This window comes from Sciurus carolinensis, chromosome 2 (genome assembly GCF_902686445.1).
Source record: "Sciurus carolinensis chromosome 2, mSciCar1.2, whole genome shotgun sequence".
NCBI classification, from domain to species: domain Eukaryota; kingdom Metazoa; phylum Chordata; class Mammalia; order Rodentia; family Sciuridae; genus Sciurus; species Sciurus carolinensis.
The window spans coordinates 160,351,407-160,379,381 of record NC_062214.1 but is presented as its reverse complement, the minus strand read 5'-3'; the positions used below and the strand labels follow the sequence as shown (position 1 = coordinate 160,379,381).

The 27,975-nt window shown below is 40.5% G+C and overlaps 1 protein-coding gene across 5 annotated transcripts; it reads left to right on the top strand.

Annotated features, from left to right (window-relative positions):
* Positions 1–9,506: 9,506 nt before the first annotated feature.
* Six4 (SIX homeobox 4) lies at positions 9,507–25,396 on the top strand. 5 transcript variants are annotated; one of them, XM_047542508.1, is made up of 4 exons: positions 9,507–9,592; positions 9,800–10,635; positions 13,405–14,090; positions 17,715–22,072. In XM_047542508.1, the coding sequence occupies exons 1-4, from the start codon at positions 9,590–9,592 to the stop codon at positions 18,509–18,511; spliced, it is 2,322 nt and encodes a 773-aa protein (XP_047398464.1). In that variant the 5' UTR covers positions 9,507–9,589; the 3' UTR covers positions 18,512–22,072. The 5 variants fall into 5 exon arrangements, with proteins under 5 accessions (XP_047398464.1, XP_047398467.1, XP_047398466.1 ...); XM_047542511.1 differs by lacking the exon at positions 9,507–9,592 and adding an exon at positions 25,267–25,396 and having other exon boundaries at positions 9,741–10,635; positions 13,405–13,634; positions 17,715–17,762; XM_047542510.1 differs by lacking the exon at positions 9,507–9,592 and adding an exon at positions 25,267–25,396 and having other exon boundaries at positions 9,741–10,635; positions 17,715–17,762.
* The last annotated feature ends 2,579 nt before the right edge of the window (positions 25,397–27,975 follow it).

Sequence of the window (27,975 nt, the reverse complement as noted above, 5' to 3'; positions counted from 1 at the left end):
TCCCTCGCGAAAGAGCACCGGCTGGGGACGAGGTGCTGCAACAGAAACGTTCCGGCAGCGAGTTCTCAAATCCTGTTCCTCGGGCTTGGACTTAACCTGAGGTAAGGCAGCTCAATACCTTGGAATCGACCAGGGGGCTTTTTAAATTATATGCGGCGCGCCTAGTTGCGCTTTTCCAGGTACCGTACCACAATTGGGAAGATAAATTCCCTATTTTTCTGTCTAGAAACAGTCCCGTGATTTCAAAGATTATGCCTGAGTTACGGATTCAATAATTGAGAGTAGTATTTTCTTTCAGGAAACTGGATAGCCTTTATACTTGCATAGTCACGTAAGCTCAAAAAATTACATGTGTTTGCAGATACGAAGTTTGGAAAAATTACCCAGATCGATAGTCTTTGCACCAATATTACAAATTCTCACTAAATGTCATAGTACAATAGAGAACTCTTTCCCCCGGACTGTCAAGCATGTTTAATGTTGTCACTTGACTCTAGTAATCTACTCCTCCCATCAAAGACAACACGTTTATTTCCCGAAATACTTAAGAAAAATGTATGTGTGTGTGTGTTTGTGTATGTGTGTGTGAATACACACAACTTTCAGCGATTACAAGATCTGAGAGCCAGTCTCTTTAGAAATTTTAACCCACACTCAGTATTTATCAAGAAGGCAAATGGAAGTCTGTAAACAGCTCAATTAGGGAAGTTCATGAATAAGGCACACATCTTATTCATCTCCAAAAAAAGCATTTGTTGATAATTAATGAATAAATAAAGTACATGAATTAATGACCATTAAATAAGAGTGTTTTTTGTTTGTTTGTTTTTTGTTTTTGGTACCAGGGACTGAAACCAAGAGTGCTTAAACACTGAGCCACATTTCCAGCCCTTTTTTAAACTTTAATTTTTAATATTTATTTTTTATTTGTTCTTTTTAGATATACATGACAGTAGAGCAAATTTTGACATATTATACATAAATGGAGTATAACTTATTCTCATTAGATCCCATCCTTGTGGTTGAATGCAATGTGGAGCTACACAGGTTGTGTATTCATACATGAGCATAGGAGAGTTATGTCCAATTCATTCTTCTGTCTTTCCCATTCCCATCCTTTCTCCCTTCCCTTCATTCCCCTTTGTCTGATTCAATAAATTTCTATTCTCCCCCAACCCTTACTGTGTGTTAGCATCAGAGAGAACATTCAGCCTTTGGTTTTTTGAGATTGGTTTATTTCACTGAGCATGACAGTCTCCAGTTCCATCCATTTACCAACAAATGCCATAATTTCATTCTTCTTTATGGCTGAGTACTATTCCACTGTGTATATATATCACCTTTTCTTTATCCATTCACCTGATGAAGGGCACCTAGGTTGGCTCTGTAGCTCAGTTATTGTGAACTGAGCTGCTATAAACATTGATGTGGCTGTGTCACTATTGTATGCTGATTTTAAGTCCTTTGGGTATATACTGAGGAGTGGGATAACTGGGTCAAACGGTGGTTCCATTCCAAGTTTTCTGAGGAATCTCCATATTGCTTTCCAGAATGGTTGCACCAATTTGTCGTCCCACCAGCAATGTAGGAGTGTGCCTTTTCCCCCACATCCTCATCAACATTTATGGTTACTTGTATTCTTGATGATTGTCATTTTGACCAAATGAGATGAAATCTCAGTGTAGTTTTAATTTGCATTTTTCTAACTACTAGAGATGTTGAACATTTTTTCATATATTTGTTGACCATATGTATTTCTTCTGTGAAGTGCCTGTTCAGTTCCTTTGCCCATTTATTGATTGGATTATTTGGTTTTTCTGGTGTTATGTTTTTTAAGTTCTTTATATATCCTGGAGATTAATGCTCTATCTGAGGTGCAGGTGGCAAAGATTTTCTCCCATTCTGTAGGCTCTCTGTTCACATTCTTTTTTTTTAAATTTATTTTTATTGTAAACAAATGGGATACATGTTGTTTCTGTTTGTACATGGAGTAACAGCATACCATTTGCATAATCATACATTTACATAGGGTAATGATGTTTGATTCATTCTGTTCACATTCTTGATTGTTTCCTTTGCTGTGAAGAAACTTTTTAGTTTGACACCATCCCATTTATTTATTCTTGAATTTACTACCTTTGCTTTAGTAGTTTTGTTGAGGAAGTCAGGTCCTAAGCCAACATGATGGAAAGTTGGGCCTACATTTTCTTCTACTAGGCCTAAGTCTCTGATCTAATACCTAGGTCCTTGATCCACTTTGAGTTGAGTTTTGTACAAAGTGAGAGAGAGGGGTTCAATTTCCTTCTGCTACATATGGATTTCTAATTCTCCCAGTACCATTTGAGGAAGAGGTCATTTTTAATTTTGAGACAGGGTCTCACTAGATTGCTTACAGACTTGCTAGATTGCTGAGGCTGGCTTTGAACCTGCTATCCTCACACCCAGCTACTGCGAAAATTTTTAATGTCAAGCATGTCTTGTTATCACCTTCCTCTGACCCAAACTCTATTAAAGTGAGCATGCAGAAAACTTTTTCCAAAATAACCCATACAATAAATATTAATGAATTTTAACTCTTCATAACACTTTTGCTCTTTTCAATAAAAATATAGCCAGGCATGGTGGCACACACCTATAATCCCAGTGATTCGAAAGCCTGAGGCAGGAGGATCACAAGTCTGAGACCAGCCTCAGCAACTTAAGGAGACCCTGTGTCAAAATAAAAACTTAAAGGACTGTGGATGTGCTTCCATGATAAATTGTCCCTGAATTCAATGCCCAGTACCTAATATAGAAAAGAACAAATAGAAAGGGACTGTCCAACTCCCACTCTGAAACAGTGAAACCAGTAGGCAAAAATAGACTAAAAATACAGTTGGGATTTTCATGGGTTATGGAAGAGGAGCCTGATAAACAGCCAGATATCACATCTAGGCACCAGCTGGCCAGGGCAGGGTATGGCAGCTTGGGGTTTTACATTAGTACACATCAGTGACAAACCTAATAAGCAAGCAATATTATCTCTTTGATCATATTGTTCACTAACTGGCATTAACCAGCAGGTGTGGTGGCCACATGCCAGTAATCCCAGCAACTCAGGCGGCTGAGGCAAGAGGATCACAAATTCAAGCCCAGCCTCTGCAATTTAGTGGAGGCTGTCTCAAAAAAAAAAAAAAAAAAAAAAAAAAAAAAAGTGTGGATGTAGCTCAGTGGTAAAGCACCCCTGGTTCAATTCCCAATACAAAAACAAACAAATAAATAAACAACAAAAAAAAAACAGGAGTTAAACCAATGAATGCTTACTCAACTAGGCAGCACAAATATGCTGATTGACCTGAGGGTTTTTTATGCTGCTATTACTTACTTTAAAAGACCATATCCAACCAGTTACATAATTCAGACTGAAATTCTCCAAAAATAAAGGGAACCTGAAGATCTTTATATTTTAACGTAGCAGGAAACTTTGGTAAAAAAGAAATGTTGTTTATGAGAAAATTAAGTTTTTAGACAACATGACAATGAAAAGTCATCCATTCAGTTGGCTTTGTAGTTTATCCATACTGGAACTGTTTTAATGATGTCTTTAAAAGAAGACCCCAACCTTGGAACTGAATTGATTTTCCTTTCTCCCAAACCTTAAAATTGGAAAGAGCAGAGCGCAGTCGCACCTGCCTGTAATCCCAGCAACTTGGGAGGCTGAGGCAGGAGAATTCCAAGTTTGAGACCAGCCTTAGAAACTTAGCAAGACCTTCAGCAACTTGGCAAGACCCTGTCTCAAAAATAAAATAAAATAAAATTATTTGTAAATTTTTAAAAATTAGTTTTTTAAAAAAAGGACTGGTGATGTAGCTCAGTGGTAAAGTGCCCCTGGGTTAAATTCTTGGTATCCACCCTCGCTCCAAAAAAAATCAAGGGAAAGGAAAAGAAAGTACTGAAGATTGTGAGAGGAAACTGCCACCAGCTTTACGATTTTACCATGTAGTAAACTGCTAAAGGGAAGCATGTCAGCAAGAGCTGGCTTGGAACTCTGTTACATAAGCTTTACTTGGGAGCTGCAAGCAATAGAAAATAGTGTTTATAGATTTGGTCTCTCGCCCTAAGAGAACCTGACAGAAATGCTGGCATCCTCACTTACTAGTTACAGAACCTCAAGCCTTAGATCTTCCAGTGATCAGTTGAAGATAATACTTTTAAAGACTGAATGAGGTGTTTCATCTAAAGTGCTTAATATAGTACCTAACAACAGTGATAAAAGTTCAACATTATTAATAGTAATATTAATATTATTAACAGTAACATTAAATAAAGGAGCAGTGTAAGGTAATAGGAAGAGCCTCACCTTTTATATCAGACAGACTTGGCTGGGCTTTGTGGTGCACTCCTGTAATCCCAGCAACAGAGGAGGCTGAGACAGGAGGATCATAAGTTAGAGGCCAGTCTCAGCGATTTAGTGAGGCCTGAAGCAATTTAGTAAGATCCTATCTTAAAATTTAAAATTTTTAAAAGACTGAGATATAGCCCAGTGGTAAAGCACCCCTGGGTTCAATTCCCCAGGATCAAATAATAATAATAAATTAAATAAATCAGACAAACCTGTATTTGAGCCAAATTTCTTATCACTTACCTCAGTTTCCTTTTTCCATGTAATATGCTTCAAGGATTGCTCTAATGGTTAAATTACATAACATGAACATGTATAAAGACCCCACTATAATGCTTTGTATATAACAGACTCTGAAATGTACATCATTTTGACTGGTGGGGCTCAAATCACATAGAAGAGCCAAAGAGTTTTGAGGAGAAAAGTGCTGCTAAGTACCAGGTTTCTAATTCAAATGGAAATTCAGCCTGGGTAGAAGAACCACAAAACTTTTTAGGAGTGCAGTTCAGTGGCAGAGTGATTTCCTGCCACGCACAAGTGCTGGGTTCTATCCCCAACACCACAAAAAATGTATATGTATAATTTTTTAAATCAGCAAACTATCAAGTTTCCTACATAGCTGAAAATAGCACAGGGACCAATTGAACAATTTCTCTACCTAAATCGGCTCATCCTCTAGCATTCCCACCTCAATTAACTGTAGATTGTACCCTCCAGGGCAGGGTTTCTTAAGTGTAGACCTTCCTTTCCAGCCTCAAGGCTATGCAACCCCATGGGGCTTCTCTCATCTGAAGGGCATAGTTAGAGCTGTGTTTCTTTACTAGGGAAAGCTTCTTTCTCCAATTCTTATGGAAAATAGTCCCTACCCACCCACCCCCAGCCTATGTGTTCTGCTGGGCCTACCAATCGATTGCAACGCTGGTCCTCTGGCCCAGAGGTTGGCATGCAACCCTTATTGGACCAATCAGAGATCTGCTATGGAATTTTTCAAACTGGCAGGAAGGGAAAAGCAAAAGAGCCACTTTGATGACACTATAAAAAAGTGAGCTGGGAGCTGCAGGGAGCTATGTTCCCACCTCCTGAGGAAAGTTCCTTTGAAAACTAAGTCCCTGAGAACAGCAAAGACAGGTGGAGGAGGACAGCAGGTCCTCAAATCCAGCCAGCTGCACTCCTGCCCTTCCCGTTGTTTGGTATCAAGATTCAATAAATTCATCCTTTTGCCTAAGTCAGTTTGAACAGTTTCTATCTCCTGGAAAAATTCATATGATCACAAAAGGGCAAGAGTGCTGCTCTGCCAGGAGATGATTAGAACCTGGCATTCAATCAGCCTCTGCCAGGATGTCTTCCCTCCACAGTCACCGATGTGACTCACTAGGTCCCCTCTGTCTCACTTACTGCATGGCAGTGTCCTACACAGGCAGATTCCTTGGTCACTGAATTCCGAAGCATTACAGCTAAGGCTCCCTCTACCAGTCTTAATCCTTCTAGTACAAATTTGGAAAACCCCAGAAAAAGATTCTGATTATTTTGGTTTGAGGCAAGTGCCCATCCTGGACCAATCAACGGGGGCTATGAGATGATGCACAGACACACACCACAGCAAACTGAGCATTTCAAAGTCCTTCATAATTTGTCTCCAACACACCTTTAAACTAATCTTCCTCCACACGTGTACATAACACCCACACTCCAGAAACACAGGATTATTTGATATTTCAGAAATATACCACTTACCATGCCACGCACCTCCATGGCTCCATGCTGTTCACATTCCATTCTCTTTGCCTCTATTGAACTACCATCCCCATCCTCTTGAAATTCTCACCATTAAAGACTGAGCTAAAAATCCACTCCCCACTGCCCCCCTCCTCTCAAAGTCTCTTTTATAAGAGTATCGTAAGATATCTTATATTGTATTTACACATAAATGTCTTACTTCCTAAATATATCTTATCTCCCCCACAAGATTTTAAGTTTTTCAAGGTCAGGGACTACCAGTATATTCATCTTTTTATCCTTTGGTTCCTAATGCAATGCCTTCTATTTAGTCAAGATTAATAAATGTTTGGCAAATGAATGATCCTGCAGAAATGTTCACTACATTGCAACCATCTCTAAATAACAATTGATGGGAAATGACTTTAGAACCTAACTTCCCTTAATAGTACCACTGTATAAGCTTTCTGAACAGAAAAACTTACCAAGAAATAGTTATATGGCCTTTCTTCCATCTTCCAGACAGCCAAAATCATCCTTGAATTAGGAAATCTCCATTTTGGTGACAAAACTATCAAATATAATCAAACAAATGTAGCATGTTATGCTGTACCATATTTTTTTCAAAACACTAAAATGGCAGAAGATTTCCACATACCCTCATCTCTCTTTAGGCTGGCAGGAAAAGATACAGAAACAAGCAGCGTGGGTTTTCTGGCACTCTTCACACTCTCATAATCCCAGTCTCAACTCTTTCCTGAAATCACTGCACAGGTAATACTGCATGTCAGCACAACGATGTTGCAAACATTGGAAGCATAAACAGGTATTCATCAATTTTACAAACCATTTGGCAAAACCAGTGCCCTGAGATAAACTCCACACACAGTCTGGTACCCCAGTGCAATATAGCTATGTCTGAGATCATTTTGAAGTGCTGGCAGAATGAACTCTGAGGCTCCTGCTGCAAATAAATAAATAAATCCTGGAGGCTGGATTGGATTTCATTTTTGATCCTACAAGCATCTCTTCCTGTCATTGATGTATAGAAGTCATAAAAGGCCACTGCTGCTTCTGTGTAATCTGTTGAACTTGGTGTTCTAGAATACACAGAAGACATGCAGCTGCCCAATATGTGCTTTTCTAAGTCAGCGCCCTATGTTTGATTGATATTAATTCTGAAGCAGATTCCTATGACCTGATGATATTGGATAATAAGCCCTAATATAACCAAAGGTGTTCAAATTAAGCAATAAAACTGAAAAGTCTCCTACTTTGCAAAATCACAAAAATGAGAACATTTACTAAGGATTAATTATGTATGAAGTGCTTTTGGGCACATCTTATTTAATCCTGTAACAACCTTGTCAATAAATGGCAGAGTTAGGATTAAACCTATGTCTAGATAGCTGGTTCTCAAATCCCTGTTCTTTCCACCAAACCACACTACCTCCTGTCTACTTTGCTCTGATAAACATGCCTTAAAATTTCAAGGAACTAGCTAGGCACAGTGGCACACCCTTGTAACCCCAGTTCTCAGGGGACTGAGGCAGGAAGGTCACCAAGTTCCAGGCCAGCCTTGACAACTTGGCAAGACCCTATCTCAAAATAAAAATTAAGAAAGACTGGGGATATAGCTCAGTGGTAAAGCCCCACTGGATTCAATCCCCAATATTGTGAAAAATAAATAAATAAAAATTCTACCAACTAAATGTAATATGTGTCCTAAATTGAATTGTGAAGCAGAAAGCAGACATTAATAGAAAGCTGCTGAAATCCAGAAAAGGTCTAGAATTTAATAAGTAGTAAAGTGCCGATGTACCCTTATAATCTAAGCTGTTAACATTACTGGCAACTGTGTGAAGAAGTGGAAATTCTATTTTTGTGATTTTCCACTAAGTCAAAATTATTCCAAAATAAAACTGTTTTTAAAAGTTAGAGTTTTGAATCTCAGATATTGTCCTGAAGCTTGATACCTAACTGGATGTTTCCAAAGGAGAAGAAGCAAGTGGTCTTTTCTACAACTATGAAATTTAAATCTTCCAGACATCACTTCTGGCTTAATCATATTAGGATGGTACAAAAACAAGTTAAATCCTATGTCAAATGACATCTTGGTTGACCAGCAATAAAATGCAGCCCCACAGCAAAAAAGAAAACCTCTTGCCCAGCTGATCATGACAGCAGGTGACCTAAACAGCTGTTTATAATGTGCTGAAGTAGGCAGTTATGGGTAGTTGGGAAGCAGAAACGAGGCAAGGCCAACCTGAAGTAAAGGTTAGTGTGATGTCATTAAAAGGTTGTATTCTGAGAAAGAGCAGTGGTGGCCAGACCCAACTGACCCACAGTAGTCAGAGGCATAAATGGGTTTATCACTTTCTGAGTTAAGACCTCAAGCAAACCTTGAAAAAAGAGACACAACGGCAACAGCAACAGAGGCAACAGCAATAGACTCCACCCCCCACACTCGGCCTCAGACCAGAGGGCAATCTTCCTTCTATCTATGTTGTGGAGAGGGCTGCTGATCCTGCGCTGATCTCCTCGAGGACACCACGCATAAAGAATGGTGTTTCTTCCAGGAATATCATCTTCAAGGAAAAACTACTTTTCCGTCCCCAGAACCAGGGTGGGGGGCACTATTTATCCATTTATATTAAAAATATTCTAAGACTTGAATATTCAGACTCTTATAATTTTAAGCTTAGATCTCTTTTACACTACTTATCCAGGATAAACATATGATTCAGTATTCTGTATGCTTAATTATATCATGTTCATCCCAGTTGGGTTGCCAGTTCACAAGTGACAAGGTTAAGCACATCTTTTTAAGGTTTCTTGTTTTTGCCTTTTCGGTGGGCTATTAACACAGTTTACTTCAAGGTTTTCAAACATTTTCCCCCTTTGGAATTTTAATTTACTCTAAATGCTTGCCGCCTCAGAATATTGCCCAGTGCCATTCAGTTCTTGACCCTTCTGAATACAAATCCTTGATAAAGACATCCGAGGGGGTGGGATTATGGAGACATTCTGAGAAACTTCTGTATTGTCCTCTCCAAGTTCTGTCATCTAGATGCTGAGGGTTGTCTCTTTGTTCAGAATTTAGCCGTCCAGACCGTAAGGCCACACAACTAATATGCCCTCTGAAATCACAGGCCCTTTCTTTGAAAGAGTTGTCCAGTTTTCAGGCCACATTAGGTAATTGCCTGTACAGCAGCATAGTCGGAAAAGAATGTTGGTGCTTGCCTTCAGGTATAGGTGCCTGGGGGTCAGGAGCAGAGGGAAAGGCAAGGGGTGGAGTAGGAGGCGGGTGATCGACAGGGATAGAAACAGTGTCTCCTCCTCCCTCTGAATGCGAAATAGCCAATGAGGTGGCGCGGCCAGGCCGGCCGGGCCGCCAGTGCCATATAGTATGCAGCAACCGGAGGAGTCACGTTGGGGGAACGGCAGAAAGCAGCTATCCGTTTACACTACTTTGCTCTAGCAGCTATCTTAATGGTGACTGCGTGGCCGGGGGGAAACCTGATCGGCCAGATCCAGCCGAAACCGGGAGGGAGGGAGTGGGCTTTCCGGAGGGGGGGAGGGGGAGGGAGACGAAGGAGGAGGAGTAAGAGAGGGGGAAAGAAAGAGGAAAAGAGTGTGAGGGAGTGAGGGAGGGAGGAAAATAAACAACAAAAAATGTCCTCTTCCTCCCCCACCGGGCAGATTGCAAGTGCGGCGGACATCAAGCAGGAGAATGGGATGGAAAGCGCCTCGGAAGGGCAGGAGGCGCACCGAGAAGTGGCGGGGGGCGCGGCGGCGGGGCTGAGCCCCCCGGCTCCAGCCCCTTTCCCCCTGGAGCCGGGGGACGCCGCGGCCGCCGCCGCCAGGGTAAGCGGAGAGGAAGGGTCAGTGGCGGCGGCGGCCGGAGCGGCGGCGGATCAGGTACAACTCCACTCGGAACTTCTGGGCAGGCACCACCATGCCGCCGCCACCACCACCGCACAGACCCCGCTGGCCTTCTCGCCGGACCATGTCGCCTGCGTGTGCGAGGCGCTGCAGCAGGGGGGCAACCTGGACCGCCTGGCCCGGTTCCTGTGGTCCCTGCCCCAGAGCGACCTGCTACGTGGCAACGAGAGCCTGCTGAAGGCGCGGGCGCTCGTGGCCTTCCACCAGGGGATCTACCCCGAGCTCTACAGCATCCTCGAGAGCCACAGCTTCGAGTCGGCCAACCACCCGCTGCTGCAGCAGCTCTGGTACAAGGCGCGCTACACCGAGGCCGAGCGAGCCCGCGGCCGGCCGCTGGGCGCCGTGGACAAGTACCGGCTGCGCAGGAAATTCCCCCTGCCCCGCACCATCTGGGACGGCGAGGAGACGGTGTATTGTTTCAAGGAGAAGTCGCGCAACGCGCTCAAGGAGCTCTACAAGCAGAATCGCTACCCTTCGCCGGCCGAGAAGCGGCACCTGGCCAAGATCACCGGCCTCTCCCTCACCCAGGTCAGCAACTGGTTCAAGAACCGCCGGCAGCGCGACCGGAACCCCTCGGAGACCCAGTCCAAAAGGTGAGCGCCAACTTTCCTCCTCCTCCCCCTTCCTCTCCCCCACCCCCTTCCCGGCTTTCTTTTCCTCCAAGTGCTCGCAAACATGGCGCTTACCTTCCCCACCAGCCGGGTCGGCTGCCCACCTCTCCCCGCCCCCACCTCACTCCCGCACCAGGAGTGGGGGGCGGCGGTGGCAAGGGGCGGGGGGAACCTCCCTCCTAACCCTCCCCCTCCGGCCCCCAGAAGTTTCTCGTCGCCTGCCTAGGTCTCAGTCCCCGCCCCCACCTCGGCTGGTCACCGCTGCCCGGCTTCCCACCCCCATCCCTCTGGCTTTGAAGTTGCCACTCTCTCCTTGGTTCTGGCCGGGCAAAGGAGGCGCGTGCGGACGCCGGCAGGGCAGCTCTCGCTGCCGCTTGAGGCCCGCAAAGGCTACCAGTGCTGGCCGGGTCCGCACCTCCGCTGGGTCACACCCGGCCTGTCGCGCGCACACTCTCTGTATCCCCAGGATTCGGCTGCCGCCGGGTCTTCCTTGAAGGTTGGCGAGGCAGCCCTGGGGGTAAGAGAGCCTTCGTAGTGGCTGGCGACCCAGAAGGGGTCTGAGGACGTCGAGGTTTTAACATGACAGAGTTAATCATTCACCCTGCCCGTTGTGGTTCCCTTCGCGGCCACCGCAACGTGGGGTGCCGGTGCGGCTCGGCTCTGCCGTGTTTTGAAACCTGATTCTGAACAACTTCGGATCGGGTTTCAGCGCCGCGGGGGTAGCAGAGCTGCTGGGCCCCTTCCTCGGTCCCCTAACTGCGTGGCTCTCTACTGGTACGGTAGTTGGGAGGTGGAAGACAGGCTGGCATAAGGCGGACAGCAGGAAAGAAGTAGGGGCGCTATCAACTCAGTCCCTCCTTGAGCTTCACCCTTTCGGACTTGAACTTTTTGACTGGCAGGTTTTTCCCCTCTCCAGTAGAAATACCGGGTTTTCCACCTCTTTTGTGTGTCCTCCGGAGTCAGACACTTGGTGTGTGTGTGTGTGTGTGTGTGTGTGTGTGTGTGTGTGTTCGCGCGCGCATGTATGTTTGTATTGTTGGACGAGGAAAAGTAAGGAAAAGGTCGTCCAAAGAGATGGTGTCTCCAGCCCTGCGGGGACTGGAGAGAAAGAATCCAAACTCTGCTCGAAGGTTATGCTCAGGGAAGGAATCTGGGAGTCGGGGGAGCCAGCCCGTCTGGGCCAGGTGAAGGTGATCACCTGGTACATTCCAGAGCCCGCCGCGGCCCGCCCTTGCAGCTCCTGCCCCTAGGACCCGGTGGGGGCCCGACGGCTGCCGCTTGCCTCGCCCAAGGCAGAGAGAGGCTCTGTGCCCTCGACCGGCCTCCCGGTAACCAAAACAAAACGCGCACGGAGACTGGAAAACACCTTCCGCAAACTTGCGGAGGGACCCAGAAAAAGCCCGCTGGTTAGGCCAGGCCACCTGCCCGCTAGAGGCCGCGGATCCCCGCGCCCAAGCACCAACGGAATCTGCTAGGCCGGGGGTCAGAGGGTGGGGAGCGGACACAGCGCGCAGGCCAGCTGCCCAGCAGCCTACCTTCCTAAACTGGGCGTGTTCCAGAGTCTCCCTCGCCCCCCACGCCACACTGCCAACCTCACCCCCCTCCCCACCAACTCCACGCTCCCCCGCCCCGGGCCTAGTCGCCTGGTTTAGGCCCCTCTCCGGATCTACCTCCCACCCGCACCCCCGGTGAGTCACCCTCGCAGACGGCGACGGCGGCTCAGCCTCAGCTCGTAAATCAAAGGGCTTTCCGCGCTCCTGGCCCCGCAGCCCAAAGCCTGGGTAATCCCCTCCCCTCGGCATGAAAGCGAACCGCGGGCCACTGCAGGGATGTCAGATCCTCTGCTGGGCCAAGTCCCACACCGCGCTTCCAAACTGCCTGTGCTCTGCTCTCTCAACCCAGCCTCTAACCAAATGGTGAAAAAAGCCCACCCAATCTCTAGCCCCAATTTGATACGTTCCCCAAGTCGGGGAGCAAAAGTGTACACACATGCCTGGAACAGGATTCTTGGAAGGGGTCTGATAGTTACCAGGCGGCTGAGTGACCCACACCCTTTGCCTCCCACCTACCAGGGCACAGGATGGTGTATGTTAAATAGGTTCCTATGGCTTCCTTTGGATTCAAAGGCGACTGCACATAACTGTTCTTTGGTTGAAAGTGTCTTTCCTACAACAAGGACAGCCTCTTTGTTGAATGAGAGAGTTGTCAGTCTGGTGGAGTAGAAGTTTGGGAGCAGGTGAGAAAATGATCTCTTGTTAACTAATGGCGAATAAAGCTGAACACTTCACACCTTCTGCTCCTTTGGCAGTTTCACATGCCTCTAACACTAATCCGAATAGGTCAGAGGGGAGGGGAAGCCATTCCTAAACAGGAAAAACTGATCACCTCATTTAATGAGTATTTCCTGTGATATAAGTAGCAGCATATTTCACAGTGAGGAATAGCACTTCAGTGCTATAAAAAATAAAAATTCATAACTAAGTTCTGTAGCTAAATTTACGTCTTCCACATCTCTGGCCTTTCCCTGAATTTATTATTAAAAATGATTAGAATCTGAGAATTTATCTTTCCTGGTTCCCTGGTCAGAAACTCCTGAAAGGTCTCAGAGTTTAAACAGGGCTAGTAGATACTGCTGTGCTTTCCTTAAATACTGCCCTTAATGGGTTTAGAAGTTGTTTTCTAAACAAATGGCACCATGCAGAATGTCATCCCCCTGACCTTCTGAATATCTTGATTTTCCCTTCTGTACAGTGAGTCAGATGGCAATCCCAGCACTGAAGATGAATCCAGCAAGGGCCATGAGGATTTGTCTCCTCACCCACTCTCAGGTTCATCAGATGGCGTCACCAACCTCAGCCTTTCCAGTCACATGGAGCCAGTGTATATGCAACAAATTGGAAATACTAAGATATTAAGCTCTTCTGGAGTTTTGTTGAATGGAAGCTTGGTACCTGCAAGTACTTCACCTGTCTTCCTTAATGGTAATTCTTTTATTCAGGGACCCAATGGAGTTATCCTTAATGGATTAAATGTGGGAAATACACAGACAGTGTCATTGAACCCACCAAAACTGTCTTCAAACATTGTGAGCAATGGTATAGCCATGACTGACATACTGGGGTCTACCTCCCAGGATGTGAAGGAATTCAAAGTCCTCCAGAGTTCTGCTGCTAACTCAGCAGCCACCAACTCCTACAGCCCCAGTGCCCCTGTGTCATTCCCAGGGTTGATACCCAGCACTGAGGTGAAAAGAGAAGGCATTCAAACAGTGGCTTCCCAGGAGGGAGGCTCTGTAGTGACTTTTACTACACCAGTGCAAATTAACCAGTATGGCATTGTCCAGATCCCCAATTCCGGAGCAAACGGCCAGTTCCTTAATGGGAGCATTGGATTCTCTCCACTGCAGCTGCCTCCTGTCTCAGTGGCAGCTTCGCAAGGTAAAAGCCTCATTGGGTACCATAATGCACCATGGAATGTGTTGGGCTGCTGCTGAAAATGGCATATTTAGTGAGAGCTACAGATTGATGTTACTGGTCAGGTACCTCATGGGCTGCCACAGCTGCAGAACAGCCTCGATATAATTCTCCTTAACATCACCCATGTAATATACAGCTTGCTTGATTTCCTTGCATCATGAAATGAGATTTTATTTTCACAAAACTGAATGGAAAAGTACAGTTCATAAGTCTTGCCAATTCTAGTTACAGAAATATGTCAATCAGTGCTTACAAACTAAGTAATGATGTCCACTGTTTAACATTTTTAAATTAAAAATGAATTAAGCTGTTAAGAACATAAAAAGTTGAACAGTTGGTAAGAACGTATATGCTTTACCTAAGCATTATTGACCAAAAATGTTTTAAATGAACAGGCTAAAAAGACTATACTAAGTTTGAATCATGTTCCCCCTATAATTAAGACTAAAACAAAATGACTTAAAACCAGAAGAATATGTGATTGGATTTCTGTTACTCTGGATGTATACTCACCCCCCTAAATGTGCATGTTCATTTATAAAACAACTATAAGCCTTATTGATATATATTTGTGACTTTATTACTAGCAATCTGCTAGAGAAAGCACTGATCTCAAGTTTTGCAAAGCCTAGGCTAATGTGTGACTCTTCACTGACTTTAAGCAAGTCTGGATCATTTGTCATTGTCTCTGTAGAGAAACAGGAATATTTGATGGTGGAGGTTACATGGCCCCTTGAATTCAAGAGTGGGAGATGTTGATGCACGTTTGCCTTTCTATAAGCAAATCTGAAATTGCAAACTTTTAAGTAATTGCTGGCCTTAAGACCCAGCTTTCTGTAAGGTGGTTTTACCAAAAAGAAAAAAAAAATTAGTCAATTCATGCACAATTCTGTTGTTTCCACAGCTATGGTCTACTTCAGCTTATTAGAAGCACTAATGGAAAAAATGACTGTAAATTTATTTCTGTTTGTTTCTCTTTAGGTAAAATGGTAGTCAGACATGCCAGCCCTGCAGCATACTGTTCAGTTGTTCTTTGTTCCAGGTTATGGGAAAAGTGAAGCTAAGTCAGTATCCCATATACGGCAAAAATAGGAAAGCTACAGGAAAAACCAAAGTACTTAGTTTTACAATATTGTACTCTAACTCCTTTTCCCTCTTTAGGAAAATTTCCAAATAATAGGTAACATTTAAAACAAAAACTTTGAGCCCTGGCTCAGGAGGCTGAGATAGGAGGATAGTGAGTTCAAAGCCAGCCTCAGCAAAAACAAGGTGCTAAGCACTCAGAGAGACCCTGTCTCTAAATAAAATACAAAATAGGGCTGGGGATGTGGCTCAGTTGTGAGTGCCCCTGAGTTCAATCCCTGGTACACCCCCCCCAAAAAAAAACCTTGAACATAAAGTTAGTATGTACATTGGGGAAGGAGAAAAGTTAAAAATGCTTATTATTTATAATCCAGAAAAGTACTACCATAGAAAATTACTGTGAACTAATATCTAATTTTTTAAAATGTCCCACAGATGTTATTTTTTTAAGTGGGTTAAATAGAAATAAGAGTAGCATTTTAAGTTAAAATAGTTAAATGACAGGACCATCAATCCTTAGACTATCTGGGTGAATTGAGGGCATTCAATTTAACCAGAAGAGTCCAGTGAGCAAATTCCCTTATAGTAGTTGTGTATTACTATTACTGATAAAGCATTTTGGGGATATGACTTCTCAAAAACACATGGAGCCTTGTTTCAAATGTCTAGACAACTCTAACCTTTCTGTTGTTAGGATTTATATGAGAAAGTATAGTATCTATATCTTTTATTTGCTAAAAATTTGAGAAAATAAGGGATTTCTTTTCTTACCATCATTACAAAGGTATACTTTTTACCTACGATTTTTCAGTTGGTGTTTTAATGATTTTAAAATTAATGTTTAATATATAACTCAGTTGCAATTGTATTTAAAAATCATTTTTAGATTATACCTGTCTTTCCCCTTTCCTTTGTATATACTATAGTTTTTATACTTACAGAAATATTATTTTACTCATGTTCAATAGCCATTGGGAATATTGCATGTGTTGTCTATTTTTCTTCACATATACACTTGTAAATAATTTCACAAACACACATACACAAAGTAAACATCTCTTTAAGATAGTTTTTGCTAAAATCTAGCAGCCTACAAGAATTCTAGAGCATAATTTGAAGTCAAATGTTTTCATATAAAAGTGCTTTTTTTCATTTGGACAGCCTGAAGAAACATTCATTTAGGGAATAGCCCAAACATACCTAGAAATGTTTTTCTTAACATCAGTATTTCTGCAATGAAATTTTATAGGGTATTTCTCTCTCTCTCTCTCTCTCCCTCTCTCTCATTTAAAGACATTTCTTGGCATCAGGATGCTTAAAATGGCATTAGGATGTTTGGAAGACATATAAACAGCCTCTCTTGGTACTTACTTATCCATATAGGTGGTAATCACAATTATTCTAAAAATTCAAGAAGAGAAATAATTCAGGAGAATTCCCTAATTTAACATTAATCTGTTTTTGCAAATACTAAAGAGTTGAAATCTATTTCCATGGTAAGAGTTGAAATCTATTTCCATGGTAGGGTAAACAAATTGCACATCTGAATTCCACCACAAAACTTCCCCCCAGTGCATCTCTCCTTCAGTGGCAGTATTTAGGGGCCTAAACCATCTCACTACTGTCATTTCTCTTTTCCCATGTAAAGACTCAGGGGGAATTTTTTTTTTTTTTTTTTAATGGAGATGGGGTGTCCAGTTTATCTGCACTGTCTGAATTATCTGATCTGAACATCTTCTAAGGTTTCCACTTACATTTCTTTTTCTCTACAGACCATTATAGTGACAGCCTCAAAAGATACAAACTTTTTAGAAACTCATTAGTTCTGGTCCTTTATGTTAATCTGTATTTTAATAAGCACATTTCAGTGTTATCATTAATTTTTCCTATCTACTACAACACTGAAAATTGAAAGCTGACTCAGCAACAGAAGAAAAAAACCTTTTGAATGTTTTGTTGACTTCACATTAATTTATGGCTAGTTTGGTGAAAGTCTACAACTTGTCTGTACAGGCTTATGTGATTAACTTGTAAGCCTCAGGGGAAACTCATTTTATGTGGTATTTTCTACATTTCCATTTTATGTCAGTTATTGAGCAGTCCAAAGCAAAGTCATTTTATTTTGCATTTATATTTTCTAGTCAAACTGGCAATGCTAGCAAAAATTACCAACTAATTAAGAGATATCAGTTAGTAATAACGAACCAACTTGAGGTATATCTCTCTCTCTCTCTCTCTCTCTATATATATATAGAGAGAGAGAGAAGCATATATAGAGAGAGATATATAGATTTTTTTTTAACTTAACCAAGTGTAAAGCTGTAGTTTCAAATGCTGAATGAAGGTGATTCTGAACCAAATTGGACTACATTATTACATAGAAGTTTCACTTTGCCAGACAACTATACCTAAAGAAAAAAAATCATATGGGTAAAGAAGTGACTTTTTCTTTTTCCCTATCACTTCCATCAATGGTAATCATTACTTTTATTTTTTTCCTAGGTAATATTTCAGTAAATTCAAGCACTTCGGATGGGGGCACATTTACAAGTGAGTCTGCCACAGTCCAGCAAGGAAAGGTTTTCTTGAGCTCTCTTGCTCCCAGTGCAGTGGTATACACTGTTCCTAATTCAGGCCAGACTGTAGGATCTGTGAAACAGGAAGGTTTGGAAAGGAGCCTGGTATTTAGTCAGTTGATGCCTGTCAATCAGAATGCTCAAGTAAATGCAAACCTGTCTTCTGAAAATATCTCGGGGAGTGGCCTCCATTCACTGGCCTCCTCATTAGTTAATGTATCCCCAGCTCACAATTTTTCCCTGACTCCCCCTACACTACTAAATCCCACCGAGCTAAACCCTGACATTGCTGATAGCCAGCCAATGTCTGCACCTGTGGCCAACAAATCCACTGTGACATCCGTCAGCAACACTAACTATGCAACCCTTCAGAACTGTTCCCTTATTACTGGTCAAGACCTATTGTCAGTCCCCATGACTCAGGCTGCCCTTGGGGAAATAGTTCCTGCAGCTGAAGACCAGGTGGGTCATGCCTCCCCAGCAGTACACCAGGATTTTGTCAGAGAACATCGTTTGGTTCTGCAATCAGTAGCTAACATAAAAGAGAATTTCTTACAAAATTCTGAGAGTAAAGCAGCAAACAGCTTAATGATGCTGGACTCCAAATCCAAGTATGTCCTAGATAGCATGGTTGAAACTGTCTGTGAAGACCTGGAAACAGACAAAAAAGAGCTTGCCAAGCTCCAAACTGTTCAGTTGGATGAAGATATGCAAGACTTATAAATTTTATTTCTTATACGTCCCCAAACCCTTTTTTGGCATCAGCAGCAAATCTTTTCAAGAAGCCCCAAGACAAAGCATTTTCCCATTGAAAGGAAAATACTATACTTTTGCAAGTAAATGCATTCAAGAAACTTTTGATTGATCTGCATGAAGATCAGTTAAATATACAATCATAGAACTGCATTACTGCAGATTTTTTGTTCACACATAACGTTCTCTTTTAAATAGATGGAGACAAAGGAACAAGATGAAATATATCAAGTCAGAGGATATTATTTAGTTGGCAATATCATTCTAAGGTCAAATAGAACTTGATAGTTTTTTTTAAAATTAAATGCATACACCTAACAGAATTAAGTATAGCTGAAGACTGTTAGAAACAAATGCAGTTATTTTTGTTTACTTTTACTTCATGGGCATTGATAAGGTTAAGAAACAGATGGTACTGCAAACTATTTTAAGGGTTTTTTTTTAAGGTTAAATAGCTTAAAATATATATACATATGTATATGTATGTGTATACACACATTTCTCTTTCAGCATTTTTGAGAAAGTCTTGGTTAAGTCTCTACACATTTCCAAATATTATTGCTAACAGTTCATTGTGGCTGAGAAAGTTTGAACCTCCACAAAAACTCTGAAACAAACTTCAGTATGAATGTAAATATATCAGTTCTGTAAGTAGGATTTGAGTACAGTGAATTTTATTTATACTGTGTATGTTTCTCTTATACTTCAGGCGTTATAAACTGAAAAGAAAAATGTTTTCTTACTGTTTAATTTATTTTTATTGTTTGAACAGGAAGCAAACATCATTGTTTCCAACAAAGTTTTACTTTTTGTAGAATTTTAAAAACAATGATTTTATCAGGAGTCTATTAAGGTCAATATTAATAACACTGAAACAGGAACTCTAACTCCCAATATTGGAATTTTGGTACTTTTTTCATATCTTTGTTCTTTATTTAGCAACATGATTCATTTAAATATGTTTTATATAGAATTCTATGTGCCTTTTTACCTTGTGGCCTTTTTATTAGTAGTGAGGTACAGAAGTGTCAACAAAAGCACTGATGGTTCTTTTCTACTATCTAACAGGGTTAATTTCATCCCAGAATTGCTTTAAATCTAGAGAACTTAAGTTTCACTAAATAATGTGTACAGTGTTTATCATGCAAATGGATAAACTATTATTGATGATTTTCATTACAGTGAAAATAAACAATAGAAAATCGTGTAAAATCAATTATGCAGTCTGGGAAAACAAAAATTTTAAAGTAAAGAAAAAACATAGATTCTATTGAGCAAAATACCTGTCCCATCAAAATTTCATTCTCAGTGTTTTGAATCAGTTACTACACTATGACACATGACTGTTTGCACTATATTATCATGTCTTCTATAAAAGCAAATTTTTGGAGTTTCTATAAGAAGTTTGCTTGATAATGTTGTGAGCTATGTTTATCAGGACTCTGAATGCAAGATGTGGTAATGCAATTCATTTATATAGTGAGTAAAGTTACCTTCTGGCCTCTAAAAAGCCAGAAAAGTGAGAAAATGGTCTCTTCAGTGAGGACTTAAAGTTGATAAACATAAAAATGTTACATCTTGTTTACTAAGATGTGGACAAATGGTCCTCTCTAGAATTCTTCATGCCCATCAGCAAAGCATGTTGAATAAGGGCCGTAGAGTACTTAACTTTTGATATTATTGCAAATGTAAATCACAGGTGTAGATGAGTAGACCTATGAAGAATTCCCCATCATTTTGACCATTTTGACAAGGAACTTTTATCTTTTTTTTTTTTTTTTTATGGAATTGGTGAATATTCCTAAGCTGCTGAAACTATATGTTTTTTGCTTTGGTTTTACCAAGTCAGGTGTTCTAGAACTCTCTTCCATTCTACCACTACTTATACAGCTTGCTTTTTCTTTGGTTCTGTGTTACCAAGATTAAGTACATGGCTCTGTAGTGTAGTTTACATAAAACTGATGTTTTCCATTTGATTTCTGCAGCTATCAAAAGTTTGTTAATTATTTAAAACTACCCATCCAGTAAGGGAGATGGGCAGGTTTAAAAAGTTATATATGTTACATATATAATTGGAAATTTTTATATGTCTTCCAAAAATATAAGCCTCTTTTATTCAGAGTTCTTCTTTTCCCCTTATGAAAAAGAAGATAGCACAAAACTTAAGACTTACCTAGGAAACCCATTCATATTTTCAACATGATGTAATAGTAACCCTACAATTACTCCAGGTAGCTACACAATATACCAGGTTAAGAATCAATGCACATTATAAAGAACTTATTGTTCTTTTCTATTCCTTCAGTAAAATAAGGGCCAGTTGGCATGTAGCCCATGTATATGTGAATGGAATAAGATAAACCCCATGATCTCCTCGCACAGAATTGCAAATTTTTTTTGCAATACCAAGGGCCAGACTCAGAACCCTTGGAGTTCATGTGGCAGAATATCCTTACATAAACCAATGCTTGAAGATGCTGCAGATGACCCTTTAGTGACCCCTGAAGAAGAATCAGAATGGGGCAAATAACCCTTCAAATCCCAACCTCTGCTGCTGGCTGTGGGATTTTTGGTGTGAGCCTATCTATGCACTCTATCAGCCAGAATTTGGCATTTAGCTTAGTTACATCTAGTAAAGGACAGTCTATTGTTTAAATAGAAGGTGCATTTGTTTCTCAAGCAAGAGCACCTGTGTTGTACTGCATTTTATCTCATGTATAATTATAGTGAAGACTGAATTAAACACACATTTTAGTGCCTTTCTTATGTTGTGAAAGGCAGGTAGATGTTTTAGCCATAGATGATTTTTTTAAAAAAATAGTTAAATTGCACACTGACCTTAAATCTCCCTGTATGTGCCCTTGTATCTTGCATGTTAAAAGTTGGATAATTGGGCATGTGTAGCAGCAATCTGCCCTGCTACATCCTAGATGAGTGTGCATTAGTACATAGCCACCAGTACTCCATTCTTTAAAATGTTTTGACAGATCATCTCATATAAAAATAATTCAGAAAAACTGTAGGGAAAAGAAATATATTTTACAAAAGATGTTTCAAAGTCATCCTAAAACTTAGATGATAGGGCCTGTTACTTTGTATCTAATTGATACATTTCAAGTTAATTAAATATTACCACCATACATTTTATTAGTCAAAATTATATAGCATGTGACTCTTTTGGCTTTCAGGGTTCTCAAAAGTTTTTTATTCTTTTGTTGCATGTACTGTATGTTCAGAGGCAATCAGTTATGTACTCCAAATGGTTTTACTGTGCCTTACACAAAGAGAAACTCTATACAGAATGTATATCATGGGGTGGGGGAACAGAGTCTTTACTGCACTGTTAGGTGATGGCACACAGAGCATGTCCCAGAACATTTCTGTGCTTAATTACCCAACCAAAGAGATCTAAAGTATGTATGTTGTACTGTAATGGGGGTTTATGCCTGGACAATTAAGTGTTTTATTTGTTTTCTGAAATGATGTGAACTTATTTTTCTAAACACTATGCTAAATAAACTTTATATTTATACATAACCTGTGCTGGAAAAAGTTATTTGAGGAGTATTGTGTTTCAAAATGTGAGTAACCTATCTTACTAGGCAAGAAATGGGAAACAATGTTGACTTTATCAGTGGAAAAGCAAAGAAGAGTAAGAAAGAACATTCATAAACATTTCAAAGACTGGTAAATATTTAAAAGACCAGTTGGAGTAATTTTGGAAAAGTAATACCTGATCTTTGTACAGAATTATGCAATTCAGTTAACTGTACCACATACTCAGAGCTAAATTATAAGATTTTAGCCTTGGGGGTGGCGGGTGTACCTTACTCATTTTTGTGTTCCGAGAGCTGAATGTGGTAACTGGCATACAGTAGGTAGTGTGTAAGGTCGAATGGGGTTAAATTGAAAAATCTGTTCCCATGGGCTGGGGAGATAGCTCAGTTGGTAGAGTGCTTGCCTTGCAAGCACAAAGCCCTGGGTTCAATCCCCAGCACCGCAAAAAAAAAAAAAAAAACAGTTCCCAACTGGATTAAAAGAGCTCAACATTACCCATCCCTAGGGCACTGCCATTAATCCAAGTCTGGTTACACCACAGTTTGAAAATTTGGGCAGAACTGCATTGCTGCTGAATGTGGAAGACCTAGGCCTTTGGTATAGTTTTAAAATGATGTGACATCTGACTTTATTTGACTCCACTGACAAAAGGGAGACTAAAAGTAGATTGGGAACCAACTGTACAATTATATTACAAAACTAATTAAAACATAAAATTGATTTCAGATAATTATGTCAGTCATTTTTATATTCTTGTTATTCTCATTTATTTAGCAACTTTCAACGCAAGCACTCTACCGACTGAGCTATCTCCCCAGCCCCAATATTTAGCAACTTTGTGTGCAGTAGTTAAGGCAATTAAATGTGTCTTGGTAAATGTGCACAGGGTCAGAATCTTGGAGTTGTTATATTTTATAACATTTTACCTAAATATTTAAACATTTGACAAGGTAGCTGCCCTATTTAAAACTTTTCTGGCTCTTGAGAAACTAGTAAATTAAACTTGCCAATGGGAATTCAAGGCCTTCAGCTATGTGGTTCCATCCCATTTTTCCAGTTTCCTAGAAAGAATAATAAAAGTGATGGGCTGGGGATATAGCTCAGTTGGTAGAGTGCCTGCCTCACATGCACAAGGCCCTGGGTTCAATCCCCAGCCCACACACACAAAAAGAATGAAAGAATAATAAAAGTGAGTGAAAATTTACCTTTGCACATCACCATTTCCAGTAAAACAGACAGTAAATAAACAAGATGCATTCAGATAATGGTCAGTTCCATAAAGTTGATAGTAAAGAGTATGGAGCTGAGAATGAGGAATGGTAGGGTGGGAGACTGGTCAAGAAAGAAACATTTCAGCAGAGATGTTTGAATTTGGAGAGGGTGCCAGTCAGCAAGACCTATAAAAATGAGCATTTCAGACATGGAACAGCAAGTGCAAAGGCCCTGAGGGAGGAGCAAACTATCTGGATTGCAGTGTTAACTCCAGGGGTTGTGTGATAGGAGATATAGTTAGAGAGGTAGACAGGACCCAGTTACAGGTAAAGCTTTATGGGTCTGTGCTAAATAGTTTAGATTTGAGTCTGAGAAACCACTGGTGGCTTTTAAGCAAGGAGTAATATAATGATTTACACTTTAAAATGTCACCATGACTGGAATGTCACTCAGTGTCGGAGCACTTGCCTAGCATGTTTGAGACCATGGATTTGATACCTAGCATTGGAAAAAAAAAAATAGAGATACAGATATGGATAAAATATCACCATGGCATCTTTGGAGAATGGAGTTACAAGGGCAGGAATTAAGAAATTATTGCCCTAAAATGAGTTGTCTGACAGGAAATACGTAAGTACTTCAGGAGCTCTTGAATAGCACAGAGGGCAGTTTGCCTCAAAATGTTCCCAGAATTTTATGGTCTCCAAGCCTTAAATCTACTCTGCCTCTTGCTGTTAGCTGAAGCTTCTTTCTGCTGCTGAAGGTGACTGTTCCAGCCTGAATCTGTCCCTGAACTCCAGTTGGTAGATCAAGCTCCCTAGTGGAGTTTCAGAATGTCCTCATCCCCTTATGCTCTAAGCCATTACCTTCTCCCCAAACCTGTTACCGACCCTCTCTTCCTGGTCTTTGCAGCATTATTCACCCAGTTTGCCCAAGCAAAAGAGCTGGATGCACTATGGAACCTTCTTTCCCTTTTTCCTCTCCTCCATGAGATCACAAGTCTCTGCAAGTCTACGCTTTTACAGTCTCTTGGATCAGTTCCTTTCTGTCCATTTCTAGATTTACCTCTATCATTTAAGCCATTATCTTGAATTATTGCAGGTCTCATACCTGATCTCCCACCTGATCTCCCATTGTCTGCTTCTCATTTTGATCACATTACAGTAACACCCAGATGAAACATTCAGAATTGAAGACTTATCCTGGAATCACTTTGCAATTTAAAACCTTCAATGGCACTTCATTGCCTATGAAATAACCCTCAAATCCGTAGCATACAGAGTCCCAAGATCCAGTCCCTGCCTTTCTGTCTAGTCACATTTCTAGTCACATGAAACTTCCTCAAACAGACAAGATTTTGCCTGGCAAGGTGACCCATGCCTGTAGTCCCCGCAATTTAGGAGGTTGAGGCAGGAGAATCACAAGTTCGAGGCCAGTCTCAGCAACTTAGTGAGACCCTTCTCAAAATTAAAAGGGCTGGGGGTGTGGCTCAGTGGTAAGGCACCCCTGAGTTAAATCCTCAGTACAACCCCCACAAAATTTTCTTTCTTAATTTCTTTCTTTCTTTTTTTTTTTTTTTTTTTTTTTTTTGCTGTACTAGGGATTAACCCAGGGCCTTGTCCATGTGAGGCAAGCACTTTACCACCAAACTATATCCCTAACCCAAGTTCTTTTTAATGTACCCAATCCCCAAGACTCACTCAATATCACCTCTTCCAAGAAGCCTTGTCTTCCCCTCATAAGTAGAACAGTGTGATTAGATAGGAATTTATAACTTCCTTCACTTCCTTCAGTGTGATACTTAGCATACCAGTCTAAGAAGGTATTTGTCCCTTTATATTTTCCTCTTTGTTTTCCCAGCATTTAGTATTATGCTTAGGGCTTAGTAGGCACTTAAAAATCATTTGTTGAATGAATAGTGATTCTAACATTTATCTTTTTTTTTCTTTTTTCAGTACCTGGGATCAAACCCAAGACCTCATGCATGCCAAGCAAACATTTCACCACTGAACCCATTCATCCCTTTAAATTATTTTCCTAGTGGATTAGGGAACCATATGGTTAAAGTATTATCAAACTTCCCCCCCACCCCCATGCTTGGGATCAGGCTCTGGACCTTACCCTTGCTAGACAAGTACTCTATCACTGAGTTACAGCTGTAGATTTTATAGCCATTTAGCAACCAAAAATAAATCAATACATTTTGGGATGGAGCCTAGAGTGGTTCTTTGAATCTTCTAATAATAGTGGGCAATCTTTATGGCAATTGTTTTCCTTACTGCTCCAAGTTTTTTTCCACTAACTTCCAAGTTTGAGGCTGGATTCCAGATGATAGAAGCTGGCTAAAGTTTGACAGACAAGTAGGGCATTAGCAAAAACATACTCACTCAACCCTTTTAGATCAATGTTTCAAAAAAGCACTAATGTACAGAAAAATCTATATTTATATAAAGATATACTTTCTAAAAATATTCTCTCTGCGGATATACCATATTATTTGCATTTGAACCGAACAAATGTCTAAAGAATCTGAAAAAATAGCCAGGCACAGTGGTGCACACCTACTGTAATCTCAGCGGCTTGGGAGACTGAGGCAAGAGGATTGCAAGTTCAAAGTCAGTCATAGCATCTTGGCAAGGCCCTAAGCAATTTAGCGAAACCCTGTCTCAAATTTTTAAAAGGGGGAGAAGACTAGAGATGTGGCTCAGTGGTTAAAGGCCCTGGGTTCAATCACTGATACCAAAATAATAATAATAATAATCTGAAAATATAGTAATTAAAGATGTAGACATCTGAAAATCTCCGCTAAGTAGCCTTGAGATTTGGGAAATATCAGTTCACCTCTCTGGGCCATTTTTTTCTGTGAAAAAAATGTTAAATATCATTTTACTTGAAATTACTTGAGATCCATGCAGTTATAAGAGGGGGGGGGAGTTTACTATAATGCACTTACCCCACAGAGTTATAGAAATCAAACCAATTACAGAGTGAAAGACACTGTGACCTGCAGGACTACAAATGTAAGATTGTTAATATGGAGTCCATAATCTGTGACCATTGGGATTTTTTAAAATTGTTTTAGATGTTGATGGACCTTTATTTTATTCATTTATTTATATGTGGTACTGAGAATAGAACCCAGTGTCTCACACATGGTCGCACTCTACCCCTGAGCCACAACCCCAGCCCCATTTGGGATTTTTTAGAGGTATATGGTTAGGCAAAGCAGGTCTGATTTTACACTTGTTCACCCACTTCACCTGCATCTGCCTTGTCTTCCAGTGGGACTATCTTTCCTCAGACATTGCCCTACTGTGACTATACTAGTGTTAGTGGTTAACAATTTAAGGTATGATAATTCCAACATCCCATCCAGGGGAATTTGTAATTCAAGGAAGGTGTTATTGATTTTGACTTTTAAAGATTGTATATTGTATGTTTTGATCTACAGAGATGTGCCAAAGAAAGAGAAATCAAAGAGATACATTTGGTTGAAACGTAGGGAATATAAATTACTTTGTATTCATTTTTATTTGATAAATGCACTTATATTCATGTTCTTTAATGGATTGTCTTAGAATCGCAATATAAATGCATTGCTGATTACTAGGCAAATTTATTATATTTATATTATATGGAAAAGAAGATGAATTAAAATCCTGTCTCCTAATGAACAATCATCAGAGGTCTTAATCTTGAAAGATGCTTGAGTATCCTATCCAATCAAATGACACAGATTTTCCAAAACCTCTTCCATGAACACATACTAGGTCTAAGAACACATACCATCTGTCCTAATGAACTCCTTACTCCTACTCTAGTTATCCAGTAATTCTGATATCTTAACAAATACACATCTGTCTTTCCAAGAATGAACACATATTTTTCTATGTAATAGTGTTGTAATACAAGCTACCAGTGTTATAGTAAAGCTATGTTAATATAGAATTTGTTATTTCAAGGAGGGATGAATCAGGTAAAAATTTACCTTTAGTTATTTTATTTGAAATGGTGCACATTAATAATGTAAATAAAATTTGACAAGATGGTATTCATATGTAAAGTGTCTCAAGTGGAAATTTTTACATGCTAGGCAAGTACTCTACTACTACCTTGTTCTTTCTTTTTTTTCTTTTCTTTATTTTTTTAAGGTGGAAAACTATTTATGAAAAACTTTAAGTCCCTTAGAAGCACTCTCAAATACAGTAGTCATTGAACGCTAAATACATTCTGTTTATCATGTGGATGCATGAAAATCTTTTCTAAGTTATCTATGGCCTATAAGTAAAAGTGGCTTTTAGTGTTTTTTTTTCTATAATCCAAAATTTGTAATTAATTCACACTGACAGACCTTTTTTCAGTCATAGTTAGGTTTCTCCCTGAGAACTGTCAGATATATATGTAAATTGAGGGATTTTTTACAAAGGCTGATCATATTACCTTACATACCTGATGATCATATTATCTGCATACTCCCAGAGGTAAACATAACTCATATATATACATTCCCCGCCCATTTTCACTGATGTGAAGAATCTGGCAACATTCAGTGGCAATTTCAGCTCTCAAGTGCCAATCTGATATATCCCAAATCTTGGCAATGCCCATGTATTCGTACATACACATAAAATCAGGTCTCTGACTTGGACCCATGCTTCTGTTCT

Excerpts from the sequence above, each read along its gene's own strand:
- Six4 (XM_047542507.1), top strand. The coding sequence starts at position 9,773 with ATGTCCTCTTCCTCCCCCACCGGGCAGATTGCAAGTGCGGCGGACATC. Across the intron at positions 10,636-13,404 it reads TCGGAGACCCAGTCCAAAAG|TGAGTCAGATGGCAATCCCA; the intron begins GTGAGCGCCAAC and ends CCTTCTGTACAG. Across the intron at positions 14,091-17,714 it reads CTCAGTGGCAGCTTCGCAAG|GTAATATTTCAGTAAATTCA; the intron begins GTAAAAGCCTCA and ends TTTTTTTCCTAG.